We start from the raw sequence: 12,980 nt of genomic DNA, 5'->3' as shown, positions 1-12,980 counted from the left end.
TTGTAATAAGGTGAAAATTTATATCTCTAGAAGTTTATGTGCATAAAATAGAGAAAGAGAAGATCAATGAACTGGGCTTGCAACTAAAAAAGCTAGAAAAAGAGCAAATTAAAAAACTCCAACCAAATACCAAACATGAAATTCTAAAAATAAAAGGAGAGATTAATAAAATTGAAAGTAAAAAAATTAAGGTATTGAATTAATAAATAAAACTAAGAATTGGTTTTACGAAAAACAACAAAATAGATAAACTTTTAGTAAATTTAATTAGAAAAAGCAAAGAAAAAAATCAAATTGTTAGTCTCAAAAATGAAAAGAGAAAACTTTCCACCAATGAAGAGGAAATTAGAGCAAAAATTAGGAGTTACTTTGCCCAACTTTATGCTAATAAATTCTATAACCTACATGAAATGGAGGAATATCTACAAAAATATAGATTGCCCAGATTAACAAAAGAAGAAATAAATTACTTAAATAGTCCTATTTTAGTAAAAGAAATAAAACAAGCTATTAATCAACTCCCTAAGAAAACAATCTCCAGGACCAGATGAATTTACATGTGAATTCTACCAAAATGTAAAGAACAATTAACTTCAATACTATATAAACTATTTGAAAAAAATAGGGAATGAAGGACTCCTACCAAATTACCTCCATGTTTTTGAAGTGCTTACATACTGTTAATAGAGAGTAGAATATTCTATTACATATAACTATTAGTGATTTCTCTTTCCTTCAACACAAGATACATATTTGAATATAAGAGTTTGGAATAAAAAATCACAACTAGGGTTTTAATTAGACTCTTACATCTTATCTAGATTGATGCTCTCATTTTACAAGTGAGAAAATTAAAACCCAGAATACAAACTTAACACATTAGTAACTCATAGTTGAGATTAATTTAAAATTTTTGTCATTGGATGCCACCTTCCAGTCACCTTCTATCACAGTATACCACCTCTTTGTGGAGATAGCCTTTGATTTTTTTTTTTTTTAGATTTAATTTCTGTTCTTGCATATTGTCCCAAAAGGGTGTGGCCTCAGTCAAACTGAAACCCATTAACGATCTTAATTTTAAAAGGCCCATGTCTCCCATTTCATTCAGGGCCATCAGCTAGCTTCATGATCCATATCTTGCCACTGGACAAGAAGAGTGGTATCTATTACTCAGAGATGAATATTCTCATACCTATTATACCCATTATATCTCAGTGAATCTGAACTCAGTGATTATCCAAATCCCACTCCACATACTTTACCACCCAATTCCTCATTCCCATCTTCCTCACTTCCCAAAGTTTCATATTAACTCTACCCAGCCCTTCTATTGTGCTTGTTTGAATGCCTGCTATACATCCATCTCCAATAAATATTTTTCAATCCAGTGATGCTGGTCCCCTAATTACTCCACTAGCAAAACATTTGCTCTCTGGGGTCTGAACATTTTTTTTTCTGGTTGTCTCTGCTCTTGGAATGTTCTTCCTCTTCCATTCTGGTCTAATTATTGACATTTTTGTCTTCCTTTAATTCCAAATAAAATCCTACCTTCTATAGAAATCCTATCCTACTTCTTCTTAATTCCAGTACTTTTCTCTTTTAATTTCTTTTCTATATATCCTAAGAGTAGTTTACTTTGTATCTATTTATTTGCATGTTGTCTTTCCCAATAAATTGTATGCTCTTTGGCACAAAGACTGTTATTATTTATTTGTTTGTTTGTTTATTTTGGTATGCCTAGCTTTTACCATAGTGCCTGGTAATATGCACTTAATAAATATCTCTTCAGTGAATGAATAAATCAATCAATTAATATTAGGAAATGGCCTTCTGCATAATATTGTTGGAGAATCCTTGGTTCTATAATAACATTGTTATAGAAATTTGGTAAATAACATCACAAGGAAAAGCAAATTAATTACTAGGGAAGTTAATGCAATAGACATTGACTTAGACAATTATCCACCTTCTGTTTAGTTTCTCAATATGATTTTAGTACACTAATTTCATTGGCAATGTTGGCAATGTTGGTCAGGGCAAACATAATGTGAGGTCTGCCTTTATATTAAGTTGCTTTCAGGTCTACTACTACAAAAATGTATTTTTGGCTTTTGGTCATAACTCAATTACAAGTAAGTCCTTGGGGTCTAAAAGGAATTTGAATAACTGAACTTATGGAAAGGGTTTAATAATGAAACTGGGAAAACAAGCAAACAAACAAGACGTGAAACAAATAAAATATCTATTCAAAATGTCAGAGATATCAGTCGCTTAAAAAAGAAAATTGTCCAGATAGAGTGGGGATAGATGCAAAGTGAAGCCTGAGGCAAATATCTATATAGCTATAGAAAAAAATGAAATAAAATTTCATATTAGCCAAGCTATATAAATCATTTCACAATATATCTTATAGATGTGGATGTGATATATATGTGTATACACATATATAAAATATGGTTAATATGAGAAAGTTTGCTTTCCTTGAACATACATGTTTGTAATGGGTTTTACTTATTATAATACAATAGTTTAAGCAAGATCTATAGTTCTAAAATTGGATGGCTATTGATAGTACCAGTAGAAATAGAATATAGTTGAAAGAAATGAAAATATTGAAAAAACGTAAATTTTCAATTAAAATGTCATATATAGAGGTTATTCAAAATGTTTTAAAATTATGTATTTAACAAGTAAAACTATGTATAAAATCTACAAGTATTTCTTCAAGTCATAAAACACATACACACACATACCCCTTAACATTATTTCTTATTTGAGTGACTAATTTAATTATCAAAAAGCAAAATGCAGGAGAAGACTAAAGAACTTGGGAAGGAAGAAAAATATTGAGGAAACAAATAAAAACATATATAACCAAATTAAAACATACACATTTTAAAATGTCATCAACATTTCTGGAATTCTTAAACAAACCACTTTCAACAAACAAAACAAAACAAAAACAAACCTACTAGATATGTTTTATTTACTTACATCTCTAATCATATTGTGGAATGTGGGAATCTACCTTTGGTAGTGAGAATTCCAATAGCATTTTGCACTTGTGAAATATAAAGCCTTATATTCACTTTTCTTTGCAGTTATATAAGCTCAAATCTTCCCAATTATCACTGACTCCTCTCTTTCCCTATAATCAGTCAGTGGCCTATTAAATTTTTTTCTGCTATATTGTTTCTCACATCCAGGATCATAGGATCAATGCTCTAGAGCTCAGCAGCCATCTGGTCCAATCCCCTCATTTTAAAGACAAGGCAACTGAGGAATAAGGGATTAAATGAATTGTCCAAGATCACACAACTAGTAAATATCAGAAGTAGAATTTGAAGCAGGTTCTCCAGTCACAATGCTGACTATGAATTTCTATTCATAATACTACCATTATTTCAAAACTCTTCTTACTTCACACACAAATTTCTCTCTTTGCATCCACTCTTATTGTCCTTTAACCATATTTAAATTAATCTTCCTAATGTATCATTTTGACATCATTATCCTTGTTAAAAAATCTTCACTGGCTCCCTACCACCTCCTCAGACCTCAAGTTTGTACTAAGTTGAATCACTAATGTCTTCATGCTTCAGTGATTGAAAAGATTTATTATTATGCAGGATACCTACTTATTCCCTCCAAACAATAACTCTTTTATTCCTTAGTAGATAGTTTTCATGACTTGCATTTAAAAAAAATATATATTCTCATGAACCAAACTTCTAATGATTGGGTATTGAAACTTAGGTAAAGCTCAGACAATAAACAACACTGGTTAATGCCTGGCAATTTTAGAAGCTTTTACAAGTTGGTAAAACCTGACAGAATCTGAGAACATAGAAACAATACTATTTATATCTTTACTTTTCTTCACAAAGATTTCTTAATCCTTTTACATGTGTGGTGGAACAATGAGACAACAAATAGTTAATGCAACATGATAAGTAACATGGGGCTACAAGTAGTTTAAAGTGGCTCTTTCAGTAACTCTGGCTTACTAAACTATCATTCAAGGCCAACCCAAAGTACTCTAATTTCACTCTTATCTCTACAAGGTTCTTCCATGCACTCTATACTCCTGTTAAACTTGAATATTTCCTATTTTTCTTCAATGAAGTATTGAATTTGCTTGTATCTCTACAGTTTCTTGGAACATTTTTGCCACCTGAAACATTCTCAACCCTTCTTCTATCTGTAAAAACCCTGATCAATTTAAAGGTGTCCCACACAACTCTTTTTTCTGGACTCCTATCCAACTTACTTGCTTTCATTTGTAGTACTCACCATCCTTTGTTACTGAAGTTATATGTTTTTGTGTTACTGTAACTTATATACTTGAATGAATGACCTGGAGAAGGAAAGGTTTCATGCAACTAAATTTCTGTCTTAGTCAGAAGATCACCAAACAGTAAGATTTTTTTGTGTATAATCAGACTACCAGTGATTAATGAATCTATACATCCAATTACATTCAAAGTAGGATCATGTAATCTAGAGGTAAAAGAGATCCAACCCCCTATTTTACAGATGAGGAAACTGAGGCCTGAGCAGGTTAAGTAATTTACCCAATGGTACATGATTAACAAGTGTCAAATATTGAATGTGAACTCTAATCCCATAGCTCAGGCTTTTTATATCATGCTACCTCTAATTAGATCAAAATTGTTATATACTTTCATCTTTCTGAGTGCATCCCTGCTTGACAGGTTTCTTGTACAATTTATAATAATGATTCATCAAGAATCTATCTTGATAGATAGATTTAAGTAGCTTTTGACATTCAAGTTGTGAAAGTATATAAAGAACACTGAATTTGGCATCAGAGGATTAATCTCCACTACTTTATGATCTCTATGATTTTGAGTAAATTATTTCTATTCTACAAACCTCAGTTGTCTCACCTGTAAAATAAGAGTTTTGAACCAGATAATCTCTAAATTACTCTTTACTTCTATATGTTATATTAGTTATATAACACCTTTTCTGAAGTCATACTAGTTCATATTCCAAAGGTCTGAGAAAGAAAGAAAATCAGAAAAGCAAAGAATTTCAGAGCTGAAAGGGATCTCAGTGGCCAACTACTATAATCTATAGAGTAAATAGATACCTGTCACAACACATTTGACAAGTGATTATTCATCCTTTTTTTGGAGCACTATAAGGAAGTTAAAGCTCCTACCTCCCAAGGAAGTCCACTCCACTTTTGGATAAATTCATTGATTAAGAATTTTTTCCTAACATCAAATATAAATTGACCTCTTTAGCTTCTATATTTCTCTAAAGAGGGTAAAGTTATTTTCGAACTTTAATTCCATAATTTTCTTCTCTAATACCCACATAAAACTCTACATTTTTTAAATAAAAAATTATGAATTATTTTTGTAGTTTAAGATAGGGGAAAGAGTGATGAATGTCAGGTCTAAAGATATCTGAATTGACATCTCACATAAAATACTCAATAGTTGAATAAGCAAGGATGGGCAAGTTTAGGCATCTAGATGGTGTGGTGGAAAGCGTCCTAGTCCTGAAGTCAGAAAGATGTACATTCAAAATAAGTCTCAGAAATTTACTAGCTGTATGATCTTACATAAGTCACTTGACCTCTTTATGTCTTAGCTTCCTCATTTGTAAAATGGGTAAAAAAAAATAGCAGCTACCTTTCGGAGTTCTTTTAAGGATAACATGAGTAATATTTGTGAAATTCTTAGTATAATACTTGATACACAGTAAGCACTATATAAATGCCAACTATTAAATCATTTAACATCTGAGACTCAATTTCCTCTTTTTGAAGGTGGTTAAAGCAATTTAACCCTTTATAAGATAAGTGAGGATTAAATGAGGTGTAGAAATAATGAGTTTTGCAAATCTTAAAGTGTTATATAAATGGAAATCTTTTAAATTAACAAAAAGTCTTTTTTATTGACACCTATTGTATTTAAATACTCCTCTACATAATACCTATACCTAACTTATCACACAAACTCTAAGTTTAAATTCTTTCTTTAAAAAAAATTAACATTAATATTGTCATTGTTTTTAGCCTTAAGCTATTACTAGCAGTGAAAACTTGAACAAAATCCTGTGATTCTGTCCTTTCAATTATGAATTTGTGTGTGTTTGTATGTGTTTCCAGACCTATGACTTCATTTATATAATGAAGTCCTCAGGAGGAAATGTTCTCTATTAATGCAGATCAGGTAATATTCTATAATTTACAGTTTTAGAGAGTTTCTTGGGGCAACTGAAAGTTATACAGAAAAATGAAGGTTTTTTTTCAGGATCATATATTCAGAAACTAAATTTAAATTCATTCAGGTCTTTCTGACTTTAAGACTTTCCCCAAGACTCTAAGACCAAGCTGCTTCTCATGCCCATTATACTAAAGAGGTAAAATATCTAAGGATAAAAACATTAAAATTTTAAAAAACGTTGTTTATAATAATGTTTCTATGTCCTGATTTCCAGCATAGGATAAAAAATATAGAGTTGAAAAGGATTTTAAGATAAAGAAAAAAACTGAGGCCCAGAATATTTTTCTCCTGGTCACATAGCTAACAAGTAAAAAGAAAGAAAAATAAAAGTAAAAAAAAAAAAAGATTCCAAATGCACTAATCTTTGCATCTCTCTTCATCGACTCCATTACATACCCCAAAGATGATGCTTTGTTCACTGCATTACAATGAATTTCAGGATGTTCTTGACATATTTTGGTTATACAAAATTCAATGAAGTTCAACATTTATGAGATTAAAGTTGCTTGTTGACAAAGATAACAGTTTTAAACATCTATTAATGATAAACTATTTAATTATCAAATTGACATTTGTCAAACAAAGTATTCACCTTTTGGCTGGATGGAGAATGCATAGACATGTTTTAAAAATATTTACATCAAATTGACAGTAAGGCAGTTTGATGATCTGACAGTGACAATAAGCCCATGAAACTCAAGATCTAACTTTTTATTATAAAAAGCAGAATGAATAGTTTTTATTTCTGTATGACATTTATACAAAACCTACAAGTATGGAATCTATTCTTTTGGCATATTTAGATAGCAAGGCACAGTATTTTGTTCTTTTCACCTATTTTCAATTCAGTGAATCAAAATCTATTTCTATTAGCATAAATGGGAGAGGGGTATAAGGAAAGTGAACAGAAGAGAAATATTTTGTGTAGTTTTGTGTAAGGTTAAAAAAAAAAGTTATGGAATTTGGAAATTGTATCCTGTTTTAATCTATTGTTAGGCTGGGTTAACTCAAATTATATCAAACAAGAAGTCTCGTGACATGTCTTTCACAGTCTCTCAAAAGTTATTCAAGTTCATTTTCATTTTTTTTTCTTTGACACTAGCTATCCTTCTCATCTTCTGCCAAACCCTTTTCTTTTCACCTTTAATCTTTCACATCAAGATCTTTTCCAATGAGTTCCATGTTCTCATTATGTGACAGACATATTTAAGTTTCAGCTTTAGCAACTGACCATCCAGTGAATAGCTCAAGTTAATTTCAATAGGTATTGACTGATTTTATCTCCTTGCTGTCCAAGGAATTCTAAAAAGTCATTGTTAGCACCAGAATTCAAAAACATGAATTCTATTGCATTCAGCTTTTCCATACTATGAAAAACTACAATTTTGACTAGCTGGACCTTTGATAAGGTGATATTTCTGCGTATTAATAAGCTAAATTTTCCATAGCTTTTTTATTTAAAGGAGCATTTGCTTAAATTTCATGGATACCTATACCATCTGTAGTGAACTTTGAGTCCAAGAATATAAAATCTGACATTGCTTATATTTCTTTTCCTTCTTTATTGGCATGAAGTAATGGGGTCAGTTGCAAAGATCTTAGGTCTGTTTTTGTTTGTTTTTTTGTTTTTTATATTGAGCTTCAAGTTGAGTTTCTATACTCTCTTCTTTCACTCTCATTAAGAGGCTTCTTAATTCTTCTTTACTTTCTGTCTTCAGAGTAGTCTTATCCATACATCTGAGATTGTTGTTATCTCTCCAGGTAATGTTAATTTCAGCTTTGGATTCTTCCAGGCTGAATATCTCATGATGTGCTCTCTATGTAAGTTAAATAAAAAAGATGACAATACACAGTCTTGTACTTCTTTTCAATTTTAAACCAATTAACTGTCCATGGTTGGTTCTAAATATTGCTTCTTGGCCTATACACAGTTCTTCAGAAGACAAGAAAGATGATTAATAGTCTTATTTCCTTGAGGACTTGCCATATTTTGTTGTGATGCATGTGATGCATAAAGTCAAAGGGTTTAGTATAGTCAATGAAGCAGAAGTTGATGTTTTTCTGGAATTCCCTTGTTTTCTCCATAATCCAGAGTTTGAAAATTTGGTTTTCTGCCTCTTTGAAAACTAGTCTGTTCTTCCAGTAATTTTTAGTTTACATCTTAAGCATCACCTTGCCGGCACATGAAATCAATGCAGTTATTTAGTACTTTAAACCTTCTTTAGCATTACTCTTCTTTAGGACTGGTCCATAAATTGTTCTTTTCCAACACAGTGGTCACTGTTGAATTTTCCAAATTTGTTGGTAAATTGAAAGTAGCACTTTAAGAGTGGCATCTTTTGGGATTTAAAATGGCTCCATGGAATTCCATCATTCCCACTTGCCTTATTTTTAGCAATCCTTCATAAGATTCATTTGACTTCATTCTCCAGTATATCTAACTCTAGATAGCAAACCACATCATGTTGATGTAAAGATTTTTTCTTCAGTTCTTTTGTGTATGCTTAATCTCCTATGCTTCTGTTTAATCCCTCTCATTTTGTCTTTTATCACAATCATCTTTACATGAAACATTCCTTGGATATCTCTAATTTTGAAAACATCTCATCTCCCACAATATTCTTTTATTCTATTTTTCTGCATCGATCATTTAAGAAACCTTTTTATTTCTCTCCCTTGAGTTGCCTTTATCTTTCCCTTTCTTCTTTCCTTTTCCCTTTCATTCTTTCTTCAGTTATTTGTAAAGGCTAATCAGAAAGCCATTTTGCTTTCTTGCTCTTCTTTTTCTTCAAAATGTTTTATTGTTGTTGATGATGATAATGATGCTTCATTAATATTATTGTGAAAATTCTTTCCATTGTTTTTCAGGCATTCTGTCTACCAGATCCCTTAAAATTATTCATCACCTACACTTCATATTTATAAAGGATTTATTTAGATCATACCTATATGGACCGATTTTTTTTTCAACTTAAGTCTAAATTTCACAGTAAGAAGTTCATGATCACTGATCCATAATCTGCTACAGGTCTCATCTTCACTGACTGTATAGATTTTTTCTAACTTTAGCTGCAAAATATACAATTAATTTGATTTGATTTTGACCATCTGGTAATGTCCATGTGTAGAATCTTGAAAAAACTCTATTATGAGTGCTATTCACATAAGAATAAAATACTATACATTCATTATAACGTGTTTATTGACTAACAAACTACTTCTCTTGGAAAGTGAAAATGTTATTTATCATACCTGACATTTACCCTCTAACATCATCTAAATGAAATATCAGTGAAGCATTGAGTTACTGATTATAAACCTAACAAATACCTGTTCCAAAAAGGTCAGTTCAGATTCCAATGGGTTTACTACCAACACTACTCTCTCTCCTGAATCTTCAGCAAAGTCCTGAATCTTCAGCAAAAAGGAAGAACCCAAGATATACATGGCTATTTCCTTTCTCTGACTAAAGAATTCTTACCTTGGAACTGAGCATTAAATCCTTTTCGTCTATGATTACTGTCTGATGTAAAATGGAGTCTTAACCAATTCTTGCTGCTGATAACAGGAGAAGGAAGATTCATGCCAGTTAGCCTAGAAAAAAAAGAGAGAGGAAAAAAAAGATTCAATTTTAAAATTATTCAAGAAAATCTTCCTATATCTACTTGACTTCTGGAGATGGAATACCAATACTTCTGAGATATGAGATCAATTAGACAATAATAGTAGAGATGACCTGGATTGCAAATGGGGATTCCTATTCTTTAATAGGTTGGAAAAAGTTACCTTTGAGATGCAAAGAGGAAACTTTTGTGTTTTTAACCTTAAAAATGGGTAATTCTTTGTATCTCAAAAACTGGGACACAAATGCATTGTTGGTGGAGTTGTAAAATCATCCAAGCATTCAGTCTGGAACTATGCTCAAAGGGCTATTAAACTATACATATCCTTTGACCCAGCAGTACCATTACTGGGTCTGTATCCCAAGGAAATCATAAAGGAAGGAAAAGGACCCATTTGTGCAAAAAGTTTATAGCAGCTTTTTTTGTTTCCTGGTAGCAAAAAATTAGAAAATCAGTAGATACCCGTCAATTGGGGAATGACTGAATAAGTTGTGGTATATGAAAGTAATGAAATATTGTGGAGTGTGTGCGTGCAATGCACGCATGCATGCATGCGTGTGTGTGTGTGTGTGTGTGTGTATGAGTAATGAACAAACTTCTTTTAGAAAGGCGTGGAAAGATTTACATGAACTGATATTGAGTGAAACAAGAACCAGGAATACATTGTAAATACATTGTACACAGTAACAGCAAGAATGTGCAATGATCAACTATGAAACATTTGGTTCTTCTCAGTGCTTTTATGATCCAAGGCAATATCAATAAAATTTGGATAGAAAATCCCATCTGTACCCAGAAAAATAACTATGAGGATTGAATGTAAATCAACACATGATATGTTCACTTCTTTTTTTCTGTTTTCTTTCCCTTCTCTCATGATTTTTCCTTTTTATTTTTATTTTGTCTCCTAACATGATTCACAAAGAAATGTGTTTTGTAAAAGTTAATATACATGTATTATCACCCTGTTTTGTCTTTGGTTCCTACTCTAATATTAAAGTGATATATGTGATCATGGAAAGTACACTTCTGCTCTCTGGACCTCAGTTTCTGTCTCTATAAAATGAGGAATTTCAGTTGGATGATTTCTAAGATCCCTTAAAACTCTAAAAAATTCTGTTGGGATAACAATGTCTTATAATTGTTTCTGTTTAATCCCTATAGCCTCTTTAAGTCATATCTTGAAATCTTATTTCAATGCATAGTGTTTGCTGTCAAAATAAATAAATAAGAAAACAGATGAATGAATAAGTAAACAAATAAGTTCCCTTTATCTATAGGCTATCCTATGGAATTGCAGCAATGAATTAAATAAACAGCAAAATTTTCCAGCATTGAGAATATTAGTTTTCAGCATTTGGTTTAAAAAAAGTATAGAATTTATTTAGGTTTGACCACAATAAGTTGTAAGTTTATGTCCTCTCTCAAAAAAAAAAAGAAAGAAAGAAAGAAAGAAAGAAAGAAAGAAAGAAAGAAAGAAAGAAAGAAAGGAAGGAAGGAAGGAAGAAAATGATCCACATAGATCTGCCTTATTCAGAAAGATTCAAGTCTTTCTGATTTAGCACAGTCACACATAACTGATTCCCAAACATATGTAATCCTTCCATTCTTTTATTTGAAGGGCTTTACTTTCCTACAGAGATTTTGTTACAGATTCTATAGATAAAGGTTATATCGCTGTTTGCCCAACACTGAGGTTATCCAAGTCAATATTGGATTCTCAAATATATAACCTTGCCAGCCTATATTTAGAGTATGAGTTTACAAAATTAAATTCCTACCATTTTCTTCCATTTTATTACAGTCAGATCAGATATATTTTCCAGGATTCATTTTGGGTTTTCACAAATTATACAAAGTTATGCTCTTCCTTTATTTTAACAAGTTAAGCAAATAGCTTCTCTGTCTCACTCCATTCAAATCTCCCCAAATCCCTGGGAGAGTTGAGGGTAAATTATATAGCAATGTTGATAAACTTGAGTAGGAAATGAGAGTATTGAGGGTGGGTAAGTAGAGATAAGGAGGAATAATTATGATGTAATCAAATCTAAGGATATGAAAATTAGGAATACTGTTTGATTAAACTCAGTGCAATTCTAAATATGGAAATCTAAAAAAAATAAGTAAATAAACATGATAAGTAGAGAGTTCACTTTGTATAGCAAATTCATTTTGGAGGCTTGTGTTGTTTGATTTGAATGACTTAATCATTAAAAGCTTCCATAAAACACAACATTGGTTAAAATGACATTACACTGGCATATAGGAACAATGTCTTAAATGATCATCTTTGTCCATTTGTGATATTATAGTCAGTCAAACGACTGCTTTCTAATGTGGTGTGGTTACAGTGTATCAGACTGAAGTGAAACAATAATAACCAGGGAATCTATATAGTATAGAACTTAAAGTACTGGGCTGGAAGCAAGGAAGACCCAAGTTCAAATAAGATCTCAAGCACTTACTAGCTGTTATAATCTTGGGCAAGTCATTTGACTTCTGTTTGCCTCAATTTCCTCAACTGCAAAATAAACAATAGTACATATCTTCCAAGATCGTTGTAAGGATCAAATGAGAAAATATTTGTAAAGATATTGTTTATTATTAATAATCAATATTATTACTGGCAGATATTATATACCTATACAAATCAATAATAATAATAACTAGTAATTATATAGAATTTTTATGTTTGAAAATTGCTTTACAAATACTATTTCATTTTATTTTCACAATAACCTTAGGTTGTACATTATTGTTCTTATCTTATAGATAACAATATTGATTATTTCTCCACCATGTTCTGAACCCTAATTCTTTCTTTGATTATGCCTCTTCCCATGTAGAAGGAAGAAATGTTCTATTTAGAATTAAATTCTTTCCACTTACATCACTATCCCATACCCATATGAAGTCCATCAGATGATGTCAATGCCCCAGTATTAACTCTAGATGTCTTGGAATGTTTGCAGACTATGTGAAAAGAGAATAGAAACAAATTCCCAGAAGAGAAATGGAATATTGGAATATTAAGGGATGGGAAGGAAGAGAAGAGGAAAATTAATGTAGGAGACAACTACATAGCTAAGTTAAA

The 12,980-nt window shown here is 31.3% G+C and overlaps 1 protein-coding gene across 2 annotated transcripts in view; it reads right to left on the bottom strand.

Annotated features, from left to right (window-relative positions):
- The window catches only part of CSMD1 (CUB and Sushi multiple domains 1), a 2,563,917-nt gene that overhangs the window by 954,045 nt on the left and 1,596,892 nt on the right, over nucleotides 1–12,980 (bottom strand). For both annotated transcript variants that reach the window (XM_031949178.1, XM_031949179.1), the window contains exon 6: nucleotides 9,745–9,857. In XM_031949178.1, coding sequence (XP_031805038.1) covers nucleotides 9,745–9,857 — 113 coding nt within the window. The remainder of the gene's footprint in view (nucleotides 1–9,744; nucleotides 9,858–12,980) is intronic.

The sequence above is a fragment of the Sarcophilus harrisii genome, chromosome 2 (genome assembly GCF_902635505.1).
Source record: "Sarcophilus harrisii chromosome 2, mSarHar1.11, whole genome shotgun sequence".
Classification (NCBI taxonomy): domain Eukaryota; kingdom Metazoa; phylum Chordata; class Mammalia; order Dasyuromorphia; family Dasyuridae; genus Sarcophilus; species Sarcophilus harrisii.
This window is presented reverse-complemented; position numbering and strand designations above follow the sequence as displayed.